The sequence below is a fragment of the Emys orbicularis genome, chromosome 1 (assembly GCF_028017835.1).
Source record: "Emys orbicularis isolate rEmyOrb1 chromosome 1, rEmyOrb1.hap1, whole genome shotgun sequence".
In the NCBI taxonomy this organism is placed as follows: domain Eukaryota; kingdom Metazoa; phylum Chordata; order Testudines; family Emydidae; genus Emys; species Emys orbicularis.
In genome coordinates this window covers 165,502,243-165,527,538 of record NC_088683.1, presented here as the reverse complement: position 1 = coordinate 165,527,538, position 25,296 = coordinate 165,502,243, and the positions used below count along the sequence as shown (strand labels likewise).

The following is a 25,296-nucleotide window of genomic DNA, read 5'->3' as shown; positions in this document are numbered from 1 at the left end:
ATTTCCTTCCACCGGAGCAGCATAGGTTCCAACGCATGGCTGTAGAATGTCTACAAAAACCAAATGGTTGGTGTGGAGCAATGTTGCAAATGAGGGACTGTAAAATAGATGCAACTGTAGTGGAGAGAAGACCATGGAGACTGCCCCGCACGTGGCAGTAATACTCTGCGTTAACAAGCATCTAATATAAAAATGTCTTTGTCCCCAGTGCTCTTGGAAACCATAGTTAGCTCCCTGTTATCAACACTGTGTTTAAATATAGTTGCAATGAACTTGGATTCTACTCCTACTGTGGACTAGGCCTATGAGAGATGAGAGATTCTCCTCTCTGACCCCACATGGAAGGTCTTTTGAGCTCCCTTGTTTATACCTACAGGAACCATGACAGAAATGATTCCTAAAACTCTTTAAAGCCACTTTGGCCTAACGCTGTTCACTTCTGCTTCTGCCATCTCTGGTGAAGGAGGGAATGTGGCTGAGTGCAGCTATTGCTATTCCTCAGGCCATATTCAACATAACAACATAAGAACGGACATACTGGGTCAGTCCAATAGCCAGGTATCTTGTCTTCCAACAGTGGCCAATGCCAGGTGCTTTAGAGGGAATGAACAGAACAGGGCAATTATCGAATGATCCACCCCCTATTGTCTACTTCCAGATTCTGGCAGTCAGAGTCCAGAACACCCGAAGCATGGGGATGCATCCCTGACCATCTTGGATAATAGCCATGGATGGACCTTTGCTCTATTAACTTATCTAAGTCTTTTTAAAACCCTGTTACAGTTTTGGCCTTCACAACATCCCCTGGCAATGAGTTCCACAGGTTGACTGTGCATTGTGTGAAGGAGTGAGAAACCTGATAATGTCTGACACAACCATGAGGAAACCAAATTAGAAACTGCTTCTGCCAAAACAGGACCCACTCCCTGCAAATTTAGACTAGAGCCTGTTTGCCAGATTCTCCAGCACAGGATATGGGTAACTCATGTGGAGGCTAGTGGAGTTACTTGTATCTTGCAAGTTGAGGTTTAGGACTTTGGGCATTTGTTCTTTCTGTCAACATGCCCCAAACACCTAGGGACATAGGCGACGACTTTGTGGTGCTCCGGGGCTAGAGCACCCACGGGGAAAAATTAGTGGGTGCTCTGGACCTACCAGCAGCCAAACTCCCCTCCCCACCTGAGCGCACCGCATCCCTGCTCCTCCACCTACCTCGGAGCGTTTCCCACCCGGCCGCCGCCAAACAGCTGTTTGGTGTCGTTAGCAAGCTCTGGGGGTGGGGGGAGGAGCGGGAACATGAGCGCTCAGGGAGGAGGCGGGGAAGGGGGGGGCGGGGATTTGGGGAAGGAGTTGGAATGGGGCAGGGAGGGGGTGGAGTTGGGGCAGGGACTATGGGGAAGGGGTTGGAATGGGGGCGGGGAAGGGATGGGAAGAGACGGGGCAGGGGCAGGGCCTCATTGAAGGGGTGGATTGGGGTGGGGCCAGAGCAGAGGGGGGTCGAACACCCAGGGAAAAGAGGGGAAGTCGGCGCCTATGCCTAGGGATGTCAGTGTGGGGCCTGTGCATGTAAGGGGAGAGCAAAATAGCTTTAACAAGATCCACCACACAGAATGGGCAGGGAATATCTCCCTATTACTAAACCTGCCATATCTTTAAGAGCCACTGTGACAGTCTGTATCCCTAAGTTCACCTTTTTTACAAAACTATAATAGATTTTGTACAAAGTGTGCCTTGTGAAGTACCATCTGAAAACTCGTAATTTGCTGATCATTATTGTCCTGGTAAAATATGTGTGGCAACATTGTATGTAAAGTTATAATATTCTACTCTATAACATTACTGAGACATGTTCCAAATTTAAAAAAACAGGCACAAACCAGTTCCTCAAAGACAAAAGGCAAACTGACACCTCAGCCAGGTGTCAACAAAATCAAATGAACTATCATGTGGTTGAGTGGCCATTCTTTGGCAGGAAAAAGGATATGAGTGAGAAATCTACATTTTTGGCAAAGAAACAGCTGGAGGTTCCTATCCCCACAGATCTTCTGTCTCCTGAACCTCAGCTGGAGATGATTTTCAAAGAAGAGAACTATAAGAAAGGGGAACAGATGCCCCCAAACACTCCTCCCTTTCCCTCTGCCCATGGCATCAACAACACCTGAGGGACAAGGAAATTAACACTGAACTGGGGGAGGGGTCCTGAGCTGAAAGGATTCCAGCCAGTAAGACTGCTGTAGCATGTGATGTCAGAAACCTTTGCTTTGAATTCATTTAGCTTGTTAAATTAGATATTCTTTGCATTTTACCTTTTATTTTCTTTGTAACCAATTCTGACTCTTATGCGACATTACTTGTAATCACTTAAAATCTATCTTTTGGTAGTTAATAAACTTGTTTTATTGTTTTATCTAAACCAATGTGTTTGGATTGAAATGTTTGGGAAACTTCATTTGGGATAACAGGATTTGTGCATATCATTTTCTATTAATGAAATGATGGACTTTATATGAGCTTGCATTGTCCAGGAAGGTGCTGGACAGCACAAGATACACAGTTCTGGGGGAAAGTCTGGGACTGGGGGTTGGCTGGAGTTGCCCTGTAGTGTAATTCATGGGTGGCTGGCTAATGGTTATAGCACTCATACAAAAACGCTGGGAGTGATTTACATGCTGGAGGCTGTGCGTGAGCAACAGAGATACATTAAGATTTACTGGGGCCCTGGGCACAAAGAACATTTGGGCCTCACACACCCCAGGGGCCCAGGGGGTGCCAGAATTGGAGAGGGGTAAGGGGGACCATGCCCACCCACTTTTTAACATGGGCATAATAGCCTCAGGCAAGCGCAGCACAGAAGTGGCAGGGGAGCCCCTGCTTCTCATCTTCCCCTGAGGCCATGGCCCCGGCCAGGCCAGAAGCTGGAGCCGGGCTGTGGTAAGAGCCGCCTAGGGAGCCTGGGCCTCAGTGGGGAGCCTCGGCCCCTACAGCTGCCCTGGGTGGTGCACCCCAGGGGGCGGGGACATGGGCCGGGGGCTGCTTTTGGGCATCCTGGCCCCCTGCCTAGGTGTAGGGTCCGGGGCTCCCCACAGTGGCTTGGGCTCCCTGGGTGGCTCTTACTACAGCCTGGCTCTGGCTCCTGGCCTGGCTGGGGACAGGGCCCCAGGGGAAGAGGAGTAGTAGGGCGGGACCACAGTTCCAGTGCTGATGGCCCCCTCACTTCTACACAGGTTCTGGTACTCCTGTGGGGGCCCCCAAATTGGCCAGAGGCACTGGGCACGGGGTCTATGGGCCTGTGAGTTAATCCGTCACTGGTGTGCAGACTAGGAATGGTTGATCTCACAGCAAAGCAGTGTAAAAGGCTTCGCAGGTTGGAAAATTGAGGGGACGCAGCTGTCCATCAGTCCAGATTGTACCCAGAGTAATGTCACAGCCACTTCTGACGTACAGCTGCTAAGGACAATCCAATTGATTCCTGTTTCCATTAGCAAAGCCTCCCCTCTTGTAACTCATGTTTCCCTTTAAGTGGTCCAGGAGTGACCTAGCTCTGCGCCGTCACTCTTTGCCTCTGTGGTGGGTTTTAGCTTTGTATGCTCACAGCCTAGATATCAAAGGACAGGAACATTACTGGTTTCCACTGCAGAAAGGTGACTTTTTTTCAGCCTAAAATAAGACATGCTTGCAAAGTGTCAGCAAGAGACAACCACAGCTGTTTGTGGCAGGAAAAAGCCTTAACAGGGGTCTAGCAAGGGAAGAGGAGTTTTTCTGCACCTTTAAAAAAAAGTACTGATTGCTTCTCAAAATTTCCGTCTCTGCTCACCCCCACCATGACGCCCCTTTCATTGGGTGTAGGAAGTGAGCTGACCATTGCAAGATATATAAAAGCTCAGTGAAAGGGGCTCCGATTATCATTTTCTCCTCTGCTACTCCAAGGAAGCCATCAACAATGAAACTCCACGCAACAGACATCCTGGTCATTTTCTGGCTCGGCCTCTTTACTGTGAGCACCGTGAGAGGTAAGTGTTTAACTCTTCAGGAACATAGCAATAGCCATACTATATCAGCCCCGTGGTCCGTCCAATCCAGTGTCCTGTCTCGGGCAGTGTCCGGTACCCGATATGTAGGAGGAAGGAGTGAGAAAACTGATAGTGAACAGTTATGGAATAACTTGCCCATAGGAGAAGTTTCTTCCTAACCCCTATCAACTGGTGGTTGGTTTATGCCCAAGAGGATTTATATCCCTGGCAAACCTTTGAGCTTAACTAAAGCATCCATGGATGCTCTTATTATCCATAATAAATGTCTAAACCTTTTTTGATCTTACTGATATATTGTGGTAACGAGTTCCACAGGTTGATTATGCATTTTATAAAAAGCATGTCTTTCAGGCAGTTTCAAGGATGTTGCCTTTTAATTTTGTTGGTTGTGCCCTTCTTCTAGTGTTATGAAAACGGAGAGCTCCCAATTCATTTTCTACAGTCTGTTCATTATTGTATATACCTTTGTCTTATTATAGCTGGGTTCAAAAAAGAACTGGATAAGTTCATGGAGGATGGGTAGAGCCCTGAAAATCTGTGGATATTCGTATCTGCGGGTGCGGATATCTGTGGATCATTTTTGCGGATCGGATACAGATACAAATTTTGTATCCGCACAGGGCTCTACGGATAGGTCCATCAATGGCTATTAGCCAACATTGTCAGGGACGCAATCCCATGCTTGGGGCAACCCAAAATTTCTGACTACCAAAAGCTGGGAGTGGAAGATGGGGTGGATCACTCCATAATTGTGCTATTCTGTACTCTCCTCCTGAAGCTCTGGTATGGCCCTCTGTCAGAGACTGGATACTGGGCAAGATGGACCATGGTCTGACCCAGGATGGCAACTCTTATATTTATCATGTCACTTCTTATTTGTCTCCTCTCTGATCTATATAGTCCTGGTCTTTTTAGTCTCTCCCTGTATGGAAATCTTCCCAAGACTCTAGTAATTTTCATTGACTTTCTGTGAAATCCTTGTGTATTTGTGCTAAATCCTTTTTGAGGTGGGGTGGCTAGAAGTGAAGACAGCATTCAAGACTACATCACACCATTCACTGATACAATGAAATTATGATATTTTTAGTCTTATTCGCTATTTCTTTCTTGATAAGGTTTACACACTTGTTTTGTTTTTATGAGTACAGCTTCACATTGGTCTTTTAAATTAACTGTCCACAGTGACACTTAGATCTTTTTCCTATTAATCATGAACAATTAATACACCACGACACTTGTAATAGACCACACTTGTTGCAAAAGCTCATCCGCACACACACAAGCACACATACAAATACACATAAACAGATGCATGCAACAAGAACAAAAAAACCACATGCACAACCACAGTCATACCCAGTTCAGGCAGAACCACAAGAATACACAATGATGAGTATAAAAAAAGTACTTTCACAAAACTCCACAAACCCCAAACACAACCCCTCCCACACAAACACAAAATAATCTGCACTAGACATCCAGAGGGCTCATCCCTGTAGTGTGTGTTTGTTGTTGCTGTTCCAACCCTGTGTCCCTGGCAGGATAATTTGCCATAAAATGTAGCTGAAACTTTCTGTAGAAGGACCGTGCATATCAGGCAATATGTGGGGAGATAGGGCAGAGATCAAAAGTCTCAGGTGGTAGCCCTGTTAGAAGTGATTCTGTGGATGTGAGCAATTGGGCAGAAGATACGGAACTTTCCAAAAGCAGATGAATAGGAAGGGGGAGGAAAGAGGCAAACTGAAGTATTTGATTTTTTTTTCACGGTAGTTAATTGTCCTCCAAGTGGGTTTGATTTTTAAAAATTTTTTGGTTAAAGGGAACAGAGGGAGACAAAGATTTTGCTGGGAAGGAGAGTAAGAGCCCCAGGGAATGAAGGGGAAGGCAGCAGCAGCAAAGTGGGGAGAGAAATGAAGTGAAGAGGAAAACAGAAGGCAGCAGGAGGCAGAAGAAAAGAATGGAGTCACATAAGTATGTGGGAGACGGAGAGGAAAGCAGAGAGGGATGTGAGCAGCATAAGAGGGATCAGAAAGGGCAGTGATAAGAAAGGGGCAGAGAGGGGAGTTATAGGCACACATCTTTGCACCATAAAAGCAGATATCTACTCAGACCTCTTCCAAACCGCTTAGAGAAGCTATGCTTGTATAGGGAATATTCTTTAGAGACAGGTGTGAGAGGGTGGAAATAATCCCACATGGGCAGGCAGTAAATCCACTGGCCACATTTGAGGATTGTAATTCAGAGTCCCCAAATTCTAATCCCACTCTGCTTCTTATACCTACTTTTTCAAAAGTGGCCACTTTTGCTGGTTGCCTGGGTTTTTGGGTGCTTCCATGACTTTCTGGGTACTCCACACTTCTGAAAATCAGGCCCAGGATGTCTCAAGTTGGATACCCTAAATCAGAGTGCCCCAGTTTCTTCACCTGTAAAACAGGGATGATAATATTGATCTTCCTTTGTAAAGTATGTTGAGATTCTCCCAGGAAAGGTGCTATGCAAGCACCAACTCTTAGTATTATTACATGCACACACCTGTTTGAAGCATGTGATACCCTTCTATTTCCGCGTGACGCTGTTTGACAGGCACACACTTGCTCACATTCCCACTTTTAATTAACGTATCGCATATTCATCCAGAACCTTACATCCCAAAAGATCCCCAAATGCTTTAGATACTTTATGTACACAGATCGCTTCAACTGAAATGAAGCCGTCTCTGGGAACCCAGCAGCTCTTTGATAGCGAAGCACTGCTACATGACAGTTTAGGACAGAAAGTGAAGAGCAATGGACCCAGTTGAAAGTGCAGAGGCAATTTAGGAAGGCAGAATGTAATTACTATCCACACTGGAATTTGGCCAAGACATTTACTCTTACAATTGCCTTGACTTTTTAATGATCTCAGATGATCAGGAGTTTGGTTGTATAGCTCCTATGTAAGAAGCATACTTAGGAAATGGATCCCAGTACATACATCTATAGATATTTCAATTGTAATTTAACACGCAATAATTTCCACTTAGTGTAAATAATGACTGTTCATTTAGCATTAGCTTACCATCTATTTTTTTCCCCTGTAGGAAGTGTTGCAAGTCAAATCGCGCCCAGAAGCGCCTGTGTAGACCTGTCCACGCAGCAGCTGGACATCAGACGACTTGCTAAATATGAGACACAGCACATACCAGTAAAAGCTGTGATGTAAGTATCTGGACCACTCTTCAAACTAATCTAGAGACACATGCTGCTGCTATCAGGAGAGAAAGGGCAGGGGTAGAACTGAATCACAGCAAGCATGAGGGTCTTCAATCTGACCAAAACATACTACTGAAGAGCATTCTTTCATTTCTAGCAGGTAGTAACTGTTAGTGGATGAACCTCAAAAGGTCTGGAGGATTTGTGCTGTTCAGAGGAGCATCCACAATTTTGATTGAACAGACAAACCTTTTTGATCAAGAAATTAGGAGGAAATCTCCCAAAGAACAAGAGCTGTTTTGAGTGGCATGCTGGGGAATAGCAAACGGTGCTGTCAATTGGCAATGAGGTGCATTGCGCTGAGCTGTGTGAAGGAAACGTACAGAACAGCGAAGTGTGATTATCCCTCCTTCTAGAGGATGTGACCGGTCCTTCAATCTCATGAGCATCTATTTAATTTTGGTTCTTGTGGGATAAATAAAGGGCCAACTCAGTATGCCAGGTGCTTAGCTCTTTTGAAATTTCTGGCTATACAGTATATGCCTATGTACGTTTATGAATACACTATATATACACACACACACACACACACACACACATGCCATGTATGTAGAGTTGATGTCCATACCATACAGCAGAACCAGCTCATTCCTGGCTTTGTGACTCTTTAGTGATGCAACCATCCCAAATGCCTGCAGACAAAACCTTTGTACCACACCACATAGGCCATAGAATAGAAATATGCACACAAGACCTTGGTTTGGAGAGAAGAATTTTAATGGCCGCCTGGCTTTCCTTTTCTTCCCCTGCAGGTTCATCACCAAACGAGGCATCAAGATCTGCGTGCAGCCTGATCTCAAATGGGTGCAGGATGCCATAAAATTCCTGGATAAAGGACCTGTCCGCAGAAGACCCAACAACAAGCCCGTGTCCAAACCCAAGCCCAAGCCCAAAGGCAATTAACTAAATGGATGCACCAGCCCAATCCTCAGCAACTGCTTGTACTTCTTCTAGGTGTTAATTGGAAATAAAATCTCTGAACTAACATGGGCCCATCGGAATCCATTCATCATTAGGGCAGAGCTGACTGAGAATCATTCCATTTTATAGCTGGACTTTTCCGCACTGTTTTCAGGTTTATTTTCTGAAATGTTCATTAATAATTATTTATTACTGTGTGTAGGCATCTCCCCTCCCCCCCTCCACCTGGATGAACTTTTATAGTTACAAAGGACAAGGATGTGGGTGAAACTACTTCATAGAGGGTTTGATACAGGTGAAGGAGGTTGGCGTCAGACACTGGGGCTGGACTTTAAAAAGAGTCTGGATAATTTTATGATAATTAATAACTATATAAGCTATAAGTAAACAACCTGTATGCTTCAGGGCATCATCTGATAACTGCAAGATTCAGGAGGGAATTAGCTAGATGTATTGGGTCTAATTCTCCTCCCACTTTGCAACAATGCAAATTCATTGGGACAGGTCCTCTCCCAGTATAAGTGATGATCAGTCTAGAGTGTAACTTGATGCAGATTTACACCCATGGAGGATCTAGCTCACTGACTTCTGTGAAGTTACTCCTTATTTACACTGGTATGAGATAGATCTGAACCAGTTGCTTTATTTTTTCCTTTGCATTCCTCTGAAGCATCATGTGTAAGCCATGGCTGGAGGTAGGAGACCGCGCTTGATGCAATCCTATGTACCAATCTCTTATTCTCCAGGTAGTGGAGAGCCATGTCCAAGGGGCTTTACATTTTAGAAATGAATGGATTCTAATAACTGTGGTGTCTCTGTTTTTCTGTAAATTAATAAAATTCTTGCAAATCTATAGTCAAATGGTATGTGTGTCTGCTTGTATGTGACCCGCATGGAGATCACACAGTGGGGGTAGGGAGGTTATAGCACAAATCCATGATTTTATTGTCAGCCTAGGAGAAATAACTTTTCCAGAAACATCTGCTGCCACCTTCAATAGCTAACAGTAGATAGATGGAATTTGCATCCAAGCTTTCATTTACTCTGTATCCCTATATTGTATAGATGAGTTCACATCACTCCAGCCCTTCAATTCGCTCTTCTAGTTAACACTGCAGGAAGTATTCCTCCCCAGCCTCTCATTCTGTGTCACTGTTCTCAAACTGGGGGAAGGAATGTGTTCGGGGAGGGGGGGGGGAGAAGCTTTCGGGGGGAAAAAGTATTGTGGACATTTTACCCACAGCAATACGCCACCCTTACTTCTGTCGCTGCTCTCTGACCATCCAGTTCTGAAGGCAGAGTCGAGAGTGGTGGCTGCTGGCTGGATGCCCAGCTCTGAAGGCAGCGCCACTGCCAGCAGCAGCAGAGAAGTAAGGGTGGGAATACCATACCATGCCACCCTTATTTCTCCACTGCTGCTGGTAGCAGCACTGACTTCAGAACTGGTTTGATAGTCTGTACTCCCATATTCACACTTTTTACAAGACTATGATATGTTTTGTACAAAGTATGCCTTGTGAGGTATCATTAGAAAACCTCATAATCTGCGGAACATTATTGTCCTGTTGAAATATGTGTGGCAACATTGTATGTAAAGATATAAGCTTCTGTTGCATGGTACTACTGAGACATGTTACAATTCTGAGGAACACCCACACACCAGATCCTCACAGATGGAAAGGCTATCGAACACCCTAGCCAGGTTTCAATGAGATCAAGTGGACCAGCACCTGGTTAAGTGGCCATTCTTTGGAAGGAAGAAGGGTGTGAGTGAGAAATATACATCTTGGCAAAGGAACAGCTGGAGGTTCCCATCCCAACAAACTTGCTGTTGCCTGAACCCAAGCTCGAGATCACTCTCAAAGAGGAGAGAAAGGTATAAGAATAGATAACAAACACCCCAAGTTACTCCTCCCTTTCTCTTTGCTCACGGCATCAACAACACCTGAAGGAACACTGAACTGAGGGAGGGATCCTGGCTACAAGCAAGACTGCAAAAGCATGTGGTGAGAGAGATATTTCGTTTTGAATCCACTTAGCTTGTTAAGTTAGATGTTAGTTGCATTTTACCTTTTATTTTCTTTGTAACCAATTCTGACTTTTATGCCCCATTACTTGTAATCACTTAAAATCTATCTCTCTGTAATTAATAAAACATGTTTTATTATTTTATCTAAACCAGTGTGTTTGGATTGCAGTGTTTGGGAAACTACATTTGAGATAACGGGATTTATGCATATCATTTTCTATTAATGAAATGACGGACTTTTTATGAGCTTGTATTGTCCAGGTGGGTGCTGGGCAGTACAAGACACACATTTCTGAGGGGAAGTCTGGGACTGGGAATTTGCTGGTGTCACTCTGCAGTGTAATTCAAGGGTGGCTGGCTATAGCACTCATACAGTATAGCTGGGAGTGATTTACATGCTGGAGTCTATGCGTGAGCAGGCCAGGAGGGGTTGCTCTCAGAGTGAAGCAGTGTAAAAGGCACCCCAGGTTGGAGAGTTGAGGAGACATAGCTGTCCTACAGTCCAGCTTGTACCCTAGGTTATGTGACAGCTGGGCGGCCAGAGAGTGGCGGCTCCTGGCTGCCCAGCTCCGCCAGCAGCAGTGGAGAAGCAAGGGTGGCATATTGCGCAATCAAATAAGTTTGAGAACCACTGGCCCAAAAGAGAAAAGAGAACTGCAATAGCTCTTAACTGTCCCAGACAGCAGGCCTGAAAGGGAGGCCACTGCCCAGAGATGGAGGAGAGGGCTGAACATCTTTATGCAATACTGCCCTTAGAGCCAACTTTGTCTATTTTTCTTCCACTATACAAAGCTGTGTCTGCCTTCTCATCTAAAGCTGCCATTTTGAGCATACTAGAAAAATTGCTGCTGCAACAAGCTGTGGTAATAAAAACATTGTAGGCCGAGTGAACTGCTGAGAGAGGAAGATTCAGGCTGCCGGGCCGACTGCAGCACAGAGCATTCATGCTCCAGGAGTGCCCTGCATTTAGTATCTGATATGCAGCATCAGCTCTCACGGCTCATGTGCATCCCAGGGCAGAATTTGCTATCAACATGCTTCTTATCGGTCAGATACCTTTACTCTCATTGAATAGTACGTTGTACAGCACTACAATTAGCCTCATTGAAGTCAATGTAAAAATTTGTAATTGAGGGTGCCACAGTTTGGTGCTACACTAATTAGTTTGTGCTATATATTTATGATTATTTTACATATGTGCCCACTATTAATAGTTAATACATTTAATTATTAACACTGATTAATTATTAGTGATTAATATTTAATTATTAATTAGACATAATCAATATATACTGTTTATCATTCACTATAACAGCGATAGTGAGAATCAAGTACTATGTGAGGTTCCTAGTCCATGTCAGCTCTTCACAGCATGTCTATAATCCTCCAAGATTGGCCTGCTTGACCTTCACCATTGTTTAATGAAGCTCTGCTTACACCAGTCCTTACGCTGCCTCTAGCTCTTTCCACATAGGCAGTTGCAAATGAGTTCCACCTCTGTTGCCATGCGCACCCTAGTGGTTCATAATGAATAACTACTTTGCCCTGCTTTGGCACTTCCGAGGCTCTCAAAGAGCTTTATAAAGATAAGAATGATCATTGTCATTTTATAAAAGGGACCCTGCAACACATGGCGATTAAGAGCTGGCTTGGAGCATTACACTGCCCCACAAGCAGACCAGGGAGGGAATAGCAACTCTGAAAGAGACATTTTGCTCCTGGTTCCCCCTTGCTCTTGTGGGGAGGTAGCTTGCTTCTGCTCTGTGACAGCAGCAGATGAATTCTCCCTCCAGGCCAGCTCAGCACTGCTCTGCCAGCTGATGTATTGGAGGGGGACAGTGGCAGAGCTCTGCCCATTCCCTGCCTATGCATTCTCTATATCCCATGAGTAGGATGGGGAGTAGTCCCCCCTCCCCCCCATGCTGTGACCTGTCATGCAGGTAGCCTGTGCAGGACTTTGCACCCCTTACTCTCCTGTGTTCTGGTGTAAGGGCAGGTCACGATCCAGCCCTAAATACTCACCATGGTTACATAACAAGTCAGCAGTAACTCCTGGCCCTAGGCCCTGGCTATTAACTCTAAAAACACTAACTGCCACCAACGCTAGTAGCAGAGAACACCTCTGGATGTGTAGCAATCCGCTCACCCACAGTCAGACCCCACACATGTAAAGGTCATTCTTCTCCTGCAGGGGTAAATACTGGCAACATGCAGAGATCCTTCACACGAACAACTGTGCTAGGTGAACGGAGCCCTGGAAACAGATGGGTGCCATGGGGCAGCTCCTCAGCCAGTATAAATTGTCAGCGCTCCACTGACTCCAACATTTTCACGATCTCGCTGCACAGAGAGTAATTCGTCTAACTGTAGCAGTCTGTTTCTTTTTCTAACAATTTCTTTAGGAATTTAGCAACTGTGGCATTGAAAATTTACGCACAAACCAGCAACAGTAACCAACATGCCTTGAAAACAATATTAAACCATTCAGTATCCGAGGCCTCCTATAACCACTGATGCTCTGTTGCTTGGGATGCTGATTAATCATGTTTATTATGGTAGTGCCTAAGGACCAATCAAGAATGGAGCTCACTATATGCACACAGGAGAGTAGAAAGTCTCTGCCCCAAGGAGTTTATAATCTAACTAGACTAGACAGATGGGGGGAGGGAGGGTGAGGGGAGCGGAGGAGGCTGAGCACACATGTTGATGGCTGTTTTATTTGGCCGATGAGCATTTTATCTGAGTTTTGCTTTATGCTATTTCAGGATGTTTTCGTTGTTTTGTGTCATAATTTAACTGTTTGCTAGGTGCCTTATGTGGAGAAGGGTTGATAGATAAAGGTATGATGCATGACTGAATAGCTTAATATGACTTGAAATTACATAGCAATAAAGAAAAAGCTTCACTCCTCTGTCCCTCACCACCCCCTGTACGAATGCAGATTGTAGACTTTGGAGAGAGAAGAATCTTATTTCATATCAAGACTGAAAAATACAAGTTTTCGGGCTCAGTATAAGGGTAACTGGGTGAAATTTAAGGGATTCTGCAATACAGGAGGTCAGACTAGGTGATCTAATGGTCCTTTCTGGCCTTAAACTCTGTGACTATGAAAAGCAACTTCCACGTGATCTTTAGCCTATTTACTCATTTAAACATTCACCAGTGACCAGCGTATGCTTTGGATTGTAGCAATCCAGTTCCAGCCGACTTCAGACCAGAGGGATCGACCTTGCCTGAGCAGCTTAATGATGGAGGGAAAGAGAATCGAGTTCAAACAAGCAAAAGTCAAGTTCTGGGCCTTGATGATACAGCAGTTGTGCCTCGGAGGCTCTTCACAGCATGGTTACTCTGAGGGGCCAGTTCTAACTAGAGCTTTTCAGGACAGGAAAGTGGTGAACCGGAACACAGGTGGTTAAATATCGACAGCGTGTACCAGCCAGAGGTAGTGTGCTAGCTTCTTGGTACGGAGAGAGAAATTATTTTCAAAACCGGTCGAGTAGAAAATTAAATCTACAGAACAAAGCATGTGTAGAAACCTCTTTCCAACACGGCAGCGGCTGAGTGTTAGGAGTCATTGCCTTATCAAGCTATTATTTGATACAAGTGCTCATTATGTCTGGTTTACATGTACAGTACTGAGATACCAGAAATCCCATTCTCCTCAACTCATTCCAACAGCTGGGCATAATATCCAGACTTCTTTATCTTGCTGTGGCAGCAGCATGCTACAATGTCAAGGCTTACAAAGGGGTAGCTTACCCCTGCTTCAAACTGGAGTAAACTGCAGAGGTACTTTTCCCATCTATACTAGGGGTTTGCAGCTACACCAGTGGCCAGCCACCAAAGGCTAAAATCCCCAGTGTAGACAAGGCCTAATAAACAAATGACACAGCTACAGAACAAAGTCAGGATCAGTAAGTATGGGGGAAACCATTGTCAATCCCATCCGAGTGATTTTCACTTACATTCCCATAACGCAAGCACGGGTTTTATCCAGTCATTCGACTCATGCAGAGCTATCAATGGATACACTGAGTTCACCCTGTGATCAACAGTGTCACAGACATTTTCCCTAATGAACCAACCAGTCTAGCCTCTTTCTACATACTTCTAAGGCACTTATCAGAATGGCATCTAATCTGCTCCAGGGACATTGTTTTGCTCCTTCTTCATGAGTGAATATTAACTGCTCTCAACAGAGAGAGTGTGCACCAAATGTCACTCAGAGTTATTCATATCTGATGAGGTTTCTCAGCCTATCCCTTCAGTTGCTTCATTTTTGTCATCTGCACCTGTATTTATGAGTTCTGGAATGCCAGGAATGAGACAGGTGCTTGAGATTACACCTGGCATCAAAAGATTTGAAAATGCTTTACCATATGGTGTCCTGTTTTACTGCCCATTTTACACAAGAGTAAAAGGAAGCACAGAGCAGATGTGAATCAACAAAGGTCATGTAGTGAGCCAGTGGCGGAGCTGAGGAGACAACCCAGCTCACCAGACTCCTCTCACTCACCTACCCTAACCACTAAACATGCTGCCTCCTTCCATAATCAGCTGGGAAAGGTGACCTGGTTCAGAGCAATCAGAACCAGTCTTTTATTTCATTATTGTGCTTTTGCATATGTCTCTGCATTTCCTCGTTCTGACCTGGATGGGAAGCTGAGGTGCTAAAAAATGTGCAGAGAAAGGCGTTTTGACTTAGTATTTTCAACACAGCCATACGTAGGTGTTGGTACTGGCTCATGAAAGAGCCTGAGTTCATGCACTGTCCAATCCTATTTTCCACACCTGATTTAGATAAAGTTTGGACAAGCATCTGACCTTTGGATGTCTATTTTATTAAATAATAAACACAACAACAACAACAACGCTATTTAAAGGAACCTTCTGACTTCTTTGCAGTTCACTCCTTGCTACTGTTGTTGCATGCAGTCATCAAACTCTGATGTCTCTGATGCCTGTGTGCTGCTCCTTTACCTATTGAGGGACTCAGTCTGCGTGCAGCCAAAGCTCGCAGCCATTTCAGTTTCAGAGCAGAGGCAGCCTGCAAAAAATGGGACACACACGCTTTCCTTTTTCATGGAGATCTTTTGTTTTTGCTTCTTCTTATTTTCCTTAATCTAAAATCAAAGCCATTCTAGACTGGATGCACAGTGGCACATGTTCTTGAAGTTAAGGTGTTGGTCTAACACTCAGGAAGCCAGGGTTCATGTCCTAGCTCTCGTACAAACTTCTTACTGTGACTGCAGTCAAGTCAGTTGCTTTCTTTATGCCTTAACTCCCCATAACTTAAATGAGGACAATGCTACTTTCTTTATCTGTCTTCTCTATTGAGACTGTGAGCTCTTAGGGGAGGAGATTGTCTTTTAACACGTGTTTGTGCAGTGTCCAATATTGCCAACTCCACACATTTAAAAATCATGAATGAGGCCCCAAACCCATGAGATTGGGTTCAAAAATCTATTTGTTTTTAATGAGGAGTTCTTTCTCTTTGCCTTCTGGGTTTTGAGATTTCAGGGTTACATTCAGTCACAGTTTCAAGCTTTTCTCTACCAGGGCCGGCTCCAGCTTTTTTGCCACCCCCAGTGGCGAAGAAAAAAAAAAAACCCGATTGAGCTGCCGCCGAAGTGCCACCAAAGAGGAGACGGAGCAAAGGACTCGCCGCTGAATTGCCGCCGAAGACTAAAGCGGAGCGCTCGAGCCGCCGCCGAAGTGCCGCCGAAGAACCGGAGGTGCCGCCCCTTTCTATTGGCCACCCCAGGCACCTGCTTCCTTTGCTGGTGCCTGGAGCCAGCCCTGTTCTCTACTATTGTGAGGGCAAGAAACTTACATTTAAAAAAAATTAAGGCTGAACTTCTCACCTGATCAGATGCCTCCAGGAGCTGGGGCTTTAAGAAACACACCAAATATCATCACATTCATGATAAAAGCATGAAAGCTGGCAATGCTGTGTGTCTAGTGCTAGGGGGTCGGCAAGTGCTCCTGTTATATAAAAAAATTACAGTTACTGTATCCATGGGGTTCCCTGTAGCATTGCCTGAAGAAATAGATCCAAATGATATAAGAGCTGACTTGAATCTTAGCCCGCCAAACTTTCATCTTCCATTATTAATGGTGCCTAAGAAACACTCCGAGGTGGATATTTCCGTGCACATCATGCCTTGGCCCCACCTAGTAGAACAGCTGTGTTGCTTTGGGTTCATTTACATTGCAAGTAAAAGTGTGGTCTTGAGTCGAAGGTGGCAAAACCTGGCAGGGTTAGAATTCTGCCATTAGACACAAAACTAGCCAGCAGGAGCTCAGTCTTCCCCGGGGCCTGTGCGTCTCCTATCACCTGCACTCTAGGGTTCTCCAGAGCTGGCTGATTCACTCACATACCAAGGAGAGGCTCTCCAGAGGGACAGCTGCTTGAGGAGTAGCCAGCCCTAGGGAATGCTGGGAGCCCACCCCCCAAGGATAGGTACTATGAGGAGACTGGCTGCTTATATAAAAGCTTATGCAAGAGATTATTAGAGTGAGGGTTCAAAGCTGACATTCCTCCCACTTGTAGCTATCTGTTACACATTTGCCTGAGTGTTCTTTGCCTGCCCTTTTTATTCCTTAGCGAACTTAATACCTAAGCTACTGTGCACATTAGTGATGCTTCACTGGAGTGCTCTGGCTCTGCATTTCAGCTCGACAGCTCTATTACTAAAGGGAGAATGCCCTTGGTCTGTTTCTCAGCTGCTCCCTGCCTGGGGAACTACACCTTGTGAATATCTGTTACCAACCAATGATTGCAAAGTGTCCTTCTGTGGAACGCTAGAAAGGAAAGGCCGTATTATGGCACCCAGCATAACGATTGGGTAATCCTACCCTGACTATAAATAAACTTTATTAACAGAAATTGCTACAGTGCAAGTTGTGATGAAGGGATCTCTCCTTCAGAGTCATTCACTTAGCTGGACTTGCTCTACTAGAGTCAATTAATTAAGACATACTGCGCTACGAAGACATTCTCCATGGAGTGCGCTACACGGGTAGCTGCAGAAGCAGAGGTGAGCTAAATGGCTCTGACAAAATGAGGTATAGTGCCTTCCCCAAATAGAACAACATTCTCACTGCTCTGAGCTAATTCGTTCCTTGCACTTTGATTGAAATAAGTGGCTTGATTGAGTTATCTGACCACCAGGGGGCACATGGCCACTTACATAGCAAACAGAAGCACCTGAGATGTCAATCACTTGTGACTTTTAAGCCTGGACTACACATAGGGTGACCAGATGTCCCGATTTTATAGGGACACTCCTGATATTTGGGGCTTTGTCTTATATAGGCACCTATTACCCCCCACTCCCATCCCGATTTTTCACACTTGCTGTCTGGTCACCCTAACTACACACAATTTTTATAACAGCATAATTATTTCCGTTAAGGTGTCACTTTTTACCAATATACTTATACAAGAACAACCCCTAGTGAGGATGCAGTTACACGAATATACATGGGCTTACACTGGTATAGCTAATTCCCCTTCCTGATGGAAATAAGTTATACCAGACTATGCACATTTATACTGGTATAACTGCATCTACACTGGGGCGGGGGGGGGGAGGGGTATAACTAATTATACTAGTATAGTTAAAATGGAACCATTTCTGTGTGTAGACAAGCCCTTACACAGCATTTTAGTTCTATTACTATCATCACCATTATTATTAACATTTATAACTTACATTCCTGTACATAGAATCATAGGACTGGAAGGGATCTCGAGAGGTCATCTAGTCCAGTCCCCTGCACTCACGGCAGGACTAATTACCTTCTAGACCATCCCTGATAGGTGTTTGTCTAACCTGCTCTTAAAAATCTTCAAAGATGGAGACTCCACAATCTTCCTGGGCAATTTATTCCAGTGCTTAACCACCCTGACAGTTAGGAAGTTTTTCCTAATGTCTAACCTAAATCTCTCTTGCTGCAATTTCACTCCATTGCTTCTTGTCATATCCTCAGAGGTTAAGAAAAACATTTTTTCTTCTCCTTGTAACAACCTTTTACTTACTTGAAAACTGTTATCATGTCCCCTCTCAGTCTTCTCTTTTCCAGACTAAATAAACCCAGTTTTTTCAATCTTCCCTCATAGGTCATGTTTACTAGACTTTTAATCATTTTTGTTGCTCTTCTCTGGACTTTCTCCAATTTGTTCACATCCTTCCTGAACAGTGGCACCCAGAACTAGATGCAATACCCCAGTTGAGGTCTAATCAGCGTGGAGTAGAGTGGAAGAATTACTTCTCGTGTCTTACTTACAGCACTCCTGCTAATATATCCCAGAATGATGTTGGCTTTTTTTGCAACAGCATTACACTGTTGACTCATATTTAGATTGTGGTCCACTATGACCCCCAGATCCCTTTCTGCAATACTCCTTCCTAGGCAGTCATTTCCCATTTTGTATGCGTGCAACTGATTGTTCCTTCCTAAGTGGAGTACTTTGCATTTGTCCTTATTGAATTTCATCCTATTTACTTCAGACCCTTTCTCCAGTTTGTCCAGATCATTTTGAAGATTACTCCTATCCTCCAAAGCACTTGCAACCCCTCCTAGCTTGGTATCGTCAGCAAACTTTATAAGTGTACTCTCTGTGCCATTATCTAAATCATTGATGAAGATATTAAACAGAACTAGACCCAGAACTGATCCCTGCGGGCCCCCACTCATTATGCCCTTCCAGCATGACTGTGAACCACTGATAACTACTCTCTGGGAATGGTTTTCCAACCAGTTACATATAAAAATCCCTCTTTTCCCACAGCTATTTTTTGCCCTGCATGCTGAATTCCAACAAAAAATGAGTTCCTAGTAATAAAAAACAGACATTCCCTTGGTGGAGGACTAGGAACAAGACTGTCCTGAAAAAAAAATCACAAATTACTTCACCCACTATTGAGATGTGGCCACCTCTGTGTTGGAATGTGGCAGCTGTTTAATAGCATATAGCAAAGCAGAACAGTTATGAAAAAAGTAAAGAAGATTATTTTAATGCCCAGTCATGATAAGGAACTTGCTTTTACAGCTCACCAGAAAATATGAACTGCCAGCAGCACCACCCCCTTTAATATCTTGTGGAGGTGCTGGTTCAATGTTTTTTCTGAAGGAAGAGAGCTACTCACTAAACCACCAACACTTCTGTTTTCCATGCATTGTTTTTTCTCAGAGGTCTCCTCCACTTCCCACCACATTTGATCTTGCTTCATTTTTGAGATCTGAGTAGATCCCAGACTAAATCTAGTGTATTGGAGTATTTTTTAGCAGTTTATCTGATTAATTCTGAATTTATTTATTACAGGTATTTGAACCTCTCAAATGTCTGTGTGGAGCTTATACAATTCTTGATGGTGCATAATGGAGTTAAATAAACTTCACAGGCCTCGCCTGAAGAGTCTGTAAACTCTTCAAACCAAATTGCTTTGATTCAACGAGTGTATAAGTTCTGCAGGCAATTGCCAGGATAATTTTGAAAGCCAAAGTGTCTGTGTAAAGGAAATTAGGTAAGTTTTGAACTCCAGAAACTGAATAGCTTTTGTTCGTTTACAAAACTCTCCCAATATAGCCAGAAGAGTCTGTAAGCTCCTTAAATTAAACCAAGGAACTCAGGATCAAGAAACACAGAAGCATAACAGACATGCCGAGCACAGCTTGCAAGTTACAAGAGCCAAATGGCAGGTGCCTATTTGTACTCAAGAAGTGAAGTACCTTGTCACTAGAAACGTTCAATTTCCACAGCCATAGCTGGTCTTTTATGAAGTCCACAGGGTTATCATAACCGTATTGGGGCAAGTATTGTCTTTTTTCTTCTGTGTTTGTATGGCATCTAGCACAATTGGGTCCTAGTGTATGACTACAGCTCCTAGGCGCTATGGTCATAGGATAAATAAATAAATAAACTAATAATAATAATGCAGAGTTCAGAGCACTCCATACACCAAGTCTGTAGAACGTATAGTATTTCCTTCTCACCTGTAATTAATAGAGCTGGATGAATACTTCAACAAAGCTTCCATGTGTGATGGGTTCCCCCTGGGGTGCCACCTGGAACTGGGTACCACTGTACTCCCTGACTCACCAGCCTGGGATCCTGATCACAATCTACTGCTGTGACAAGCTACAGAGCTCTCGAGCTTACACTTTCACCAGCATACATACAGGTAGGGACACACCCAGCTGCAGTTACAAGCAGGCTCACCAACTAGCCCCTGCAGGGAAAGCTACTACTAGCTCCTCAGGCACACACACCCTCTGGAGTATAAACCCAAAATTATACCGTCTTGCGCTGCACAGGGAACTGCACAGTGTAAGCTCATAAAATTCACCCCCTCCCTCAATGTGGAGAGGAATATTCAACAGCCTTTTGCCCCTGAGTTATGATTCCCACACACTGGTTTAGATAAAGCAAAAAGAAGTTTAACAACTACAAAAGATAGATTTTAAGTGATAATAAGGGATAGCAAACAGATCAAAGCAGATTTCCTAGCAAATAAGCAAAAACCATAAACTAAACTTAATATACTAAGTAGATTGGACATGAATAGCAGTTTCTCACCCTAAGAGATGATACAAGTAGGCTGCAGATTCTTAAGGGGCAGGCTGCACTTGCTTACAGCTTGGAATCCCCAGGTGTTCCATTCACAGGCTAAAAATCCCTTTAGCCTGGGCCCAGCACTTCCCCCAGTTCAGTCTTTGTTCCTCAGGTGTTTCCAGGAGTCTTCTTATGTGGGGAGTGAAGAACCCCAGATGATGTCACTCCCCACCTTATATAGCTTTTGCATATGGCGGGGACCCTTTGTTTCAAAGCTTGGTCCCCAGACCGGCTGGTGGAAAATTACTGACATCCCAAAATGAAGTCTAGAGACATGTGGTCTCATCACATGTCCTTACTCAGAGGCTGTCTGTAGTGTGCTCAGGAAGGCTCCCCAGGTGGGAGATAAGCTTCTCCTACTGTTTTCCTAATGGCCCCTTCCCCACCCACTGTCTAGAATGAAAGCATCTTGTCTAGTGGGCATTCCCCAGGTGTAACTACATTTGAAATGCAGAGACATAGTCAATATTCATAAATTCAGATACAAAAAAGATACATGCATACAAATAGGATAATCATATTCAGCAAATCATAACTTTTCCAATAATATCTCACATGACCTATCTTGCATAAAATACACATAACTATGTCATAATCGCCTTCCTCTGCAGCGTGGGGCACGGGTCACTTGCTGGAGGATTCTCTGCACCTTGAGGTCTTTAAACCATGATTTGAGGACTTCAATAGCTCAGACATAGGTTAGGGGTTTGATACAGGAGTGGGTGGGTGAGATTCTGTGGCCTGCGTTGTGCAGGGAGTCAGACTAGACGATTATAATGGTCCCTTCTCACCTTAGAGTCTATGATTCTATGATAATATCACTATGAAGAATATGGGGTGCAGTATCACGCCATGAATATTTATTCCAGTTTTTAAATGAATTTGTTTTAACTGTGTGCATGCCTCGTTAGCATTTCTTGTCCACATATGTTTGTGGGAGAGATTTTCAAAGGCAAAATATTAGAGAATATTTGTGCTGAAAGAAATGTGAATTCATGAATGCAAGTATTAGTGTTGGAAAACTAATTTTAGGAATTGTGTTTATCCAACAGGGGGACGGAAACCTAACACCTGACTTATATGATGTGTCCAATCAAAATTACAACATAACTCAAAAATTTTGAATATTGCATGCTCACAACAAACTACTTGCAAATGGTCTACAAATGAGGAATTGCTGACCAAAATGATTCAATAAATAATAATATCAAATGATGGATACATCTGAGAAAATCAGATGTTACTCATGAGCAATCCTCAGACTAAAAGTTAAGGAAAATTCATCAAATTAAATTATTTGCTACAAATTATTCCGTTAGTTCCAGAGTAGACTGATTTAAGTCATTTTGATTTAAATGACTGATTTCAATCATGATTTAAATCAGCAAGCAGAAAAACTTTTATTTAAATCATCAATTTTAATTATGTTTTCTGTTTGTACTTTTATTTTCCCATTTCATTCTTATCAGTTAGTATAACACTGCTCTACAGCCAAAATGCTTCTGAAATAAATATAGTCAAACTTTACTAATTCTGGGTCACTGAGAACGAAAACGATGCTTAAAATTGTTGATTGGCTCTAGTTTTCAAGATATGCTATTGGGTCAGTATATACGACCCTTGACTTGGGAATGGCGGAGGACAAGTGAGTTATAAAGGGAAGGGATCTCAATTTAAGCCAGAAATGACTAAAATACATCTTTGACTGGATCTATGAATAAATCTATGACTGGGTTTGGACAGTACTTGCTTTTTAGGCAAAACAATGAATGATGCAATCTGAAGCTGGTATTGCATCATACATGATATGAATTGCATCATGTTATTCCTAGAAGTCATGGATGATGCAATCATAACGAAGCTTACATCACTCTGCTGAACAAATTGCCCTATATCAGCTCTAGAAATCATACAGTGTTGTGCTCTCTTATTTGTCAGTGTTTGATTTTGCAAAGGGACACATTTCTGTTTAGCCAAAGTGAGCAGAGATGCCTCGTACTTGTGTGAACAGTGCAGATAACTTCTGCTATGTTTGTGGTGAAGTGACTTTTGCATCGCAAAAGCGCAGTATAACCACTATGGTTAAGAAAGCCTATCACCTTTATTTTGGCTGCAAAATTGGAGATCAGGACAAGAGGTGGGCTCCACACATATGCTGCAACACTTGTGCAACAAATCTTCGCCAGTGGTTGAACAGGAAAAGGAAATCTATGCCTTTTGCAGTGCCAATGATTTGGAGAGAGCCAACAGATCATACCAGCAATTGTTACTTCTGCATGGTGCCTCCAGTTGGGAAAGGTGTGTCAAAGAAGAAAAAGTGGACTGTGCTTTATCCAAACATTCCATCAGGGATTTGGAACTACCCAAGAGTAAGGCAGAGCTGTTGGGCTCCAGACTACAGCAGTGGAATCTCCTGGCAGGTGATGTTAGGGTTTCCATGTTCCGTGACCGTCAAAAGGATCTTGTCCCATTCTTCTTCATGGAAGGTGATCTTGTAGCCTGCAACAACATCGATGGTGTGATGGCAGCCCTCAACATTGTTCACGATCCAGATGAGTGGAGACTGTTCATTGATTCATCGAAGACGAGTTTTAAAGCTGTTTTACTGCATAATGGCAATGTTTTGCCATCAATTCCAGTTGGTCATGCAGTCCATATGAAGGAAACCTATGACAACATGAAACAACTTTTGAGGTGCATAAACTATGACCAACATCAGTGGCAGCTTTGTGGTGATTTGAAGGTTGTTGCTTTCTTGCTTGGTCTGCAGACTGGATACACAAAGTACTGCTGTTTTCTCTGCGAATGGGATAGTCGTGCAAGAGATTCCCACTACATCAAGAAAGATTGGCCACTCTGACATTGGAGCCTGGGAGGAAAAGTGTTCAGCATCCACCACTTGTTGAATCAAGGAAGATTTTGTTACCACCCTTACACATCAAGCTGGGTCTGATGAAGAACTTTGTCAAGGCCATTGACAAAACACAAGCAGCTTTCAAGTACCTCCGTGGAAAATTTCCAAGGTTAAGTGAAGCTAAGATAAAGTAAGGTGTCTTAGTTGGTCCTCAGATTCGTGAACTTCTTCGAGATGATGCATTTGACCATGCACTGCGTGGCAAGGAAAAGACGGCATGGAAAGCCTTCCAGTTAGTGGCAATAAATTTTCTCGGAAACAACAAGGCAGACAACTACAGGTTGGTGGTGGAAAACCTCCTCAAGGCATACAAAAGCCTTGGTTACAACATGTCACTAAAGATACATTTTTTGCACTCTCATCTAGATTTTTTTCCACCGAACTGCGGAGCAGTGAGCGACGAGCACGGCGAGCGATTTCACCAGGACATTGCAACAATGGAGAAACGCTATCAGGGCAAATGGAGCCCATCAATACTTGCAGACTATTGCTGGACAGTGACAAGAGATGCTCCATTTAATGAATACAAGAGACAAGCCAAGAAGTGCCGAGTAGACACTGAATAGGACTAAACTATGTACAGAATAGTTTTTTGCCTTTTGTTTCATAATAAATTTTATTTATATAACCCTTTTGCTGATTTTTAAAGTGTTACATAAACAGGACAGGTGACATATTATCATGTAAAGCAACCATAAACACATGAAAAGACCTAGGTTTACAATTTATGATTAAAACTCTACTATCTACACAATATACATAGACATAAAATTTAAAAACTTAAATATCTTAGAAACAGTAGCCAATCAGTTGTTTTAATTGTCATATTTGAATTCAGCACATCAAAATACATAATAAATAGCACATTTTATCTCTGAAGCAGACGACTTCTCAAAAATTGTAGACCAGTGTAATCATTAAAATATGTAGATTTGCTTATTTACCACTAAATATAACCTTTTCGTGAGATTTGGAACGTCCTTTTGCTAACCAAGAGGATATGCTATAACTATACACATTTAGTCACACAATTATGTAGCTTAACATACATTTATTCAGATTAATAGTTTCTGTATTTTTTCATTATCTTAGAAAATGTGATGGATGCATTTCTTATTTACTGGATAATGGTTAACTTTTTATTCATGATTAGTATCAAGCTGCATTTGGATAGAAATTGGAATTCAATGAAAAAAGCACAAAACCAACATTTAAAAAAAATACTTTCCCCCCCAACTTTCCTGTTGTTGACATCTACAGTAGAAGCTATGCTAAAGAATGTTAGATGACTCTGATTAATAGAATAGACTGAAAATGTGAAATTAAAAGTATTTCTGCTAAACTGAAATAAAAAGTAATTAAGGAAAAGCTTTTCTGCACAACAGAGACTGAAAGTGCTGACATTTGGAATTCACTCCATTATAAATACTGAAAATTATATAGATACTGTGATGGGGCAAGGCCAGATGGCTACAGTAAAGTAGTGAGGAAAAGGTATGTTAGCCCCAGGCTAAACAAATCCCTGGTAC

The 25,296-nt window shown here is 43.2% G+C and overlaps 1 protein-coding gene across 1 annotated transcript; it reads left to right on the top strand.

The window, feature by feature from the left end:
* The first annotated feature begins 3,907 nt into the window (after nucleotides 1-3,907).
* Nucleotides 3,908-8,320, top strand: LOC135873119 (cytokine SCM-1 beta-like). Its single transcript, XM_065397600.1, has 3 exons — nucleotides 3,908-4,010; nucleotides 7,111-7,228; nucleotides 8,035-8,320. The coding sequence occupies exons 1-3, from the start codon at nucleotides 3,941-3,943 to the stop codon at nucleotides 8,183-8,185; spliced, it is 339 nt and encodes a 112-aa protein (XP_065253672.1). The 5' UTR covers nucleotides 3,908-3,940; the 3' UTR covers nucleotides 8,186-8,320.
* The last annotated feature ends 16,976 nt before the right edge of the window (nucleotides 8,321-25,296 follow it).

Excerpts from the sequence above, each read along its gene's own strand:
- LOC135873119 (XM_065397600.1), top strand. The coding sequence starts at position 3,941 with ATGAAACTCCACGCAACAGACATCCTGGTCATTTTCTGGCTCGGCCTC. Across the intron at positions 4,011-7,110 it reads TACTGTGAGCACCGTGAGAG|GAAGTGTTGCAAGTCAAATC; the intron begins GTAAGTGTTTAA and ends TTTCCCCTGTAG. Across the intron at positions 7,229-8,034 it reads ATACCAGTAAAAGCTGTGAT|GTTCATCACCAAACGAGGCA; the intron begins GTAAGTATCTGG and ends CTTCCCCTGCAG.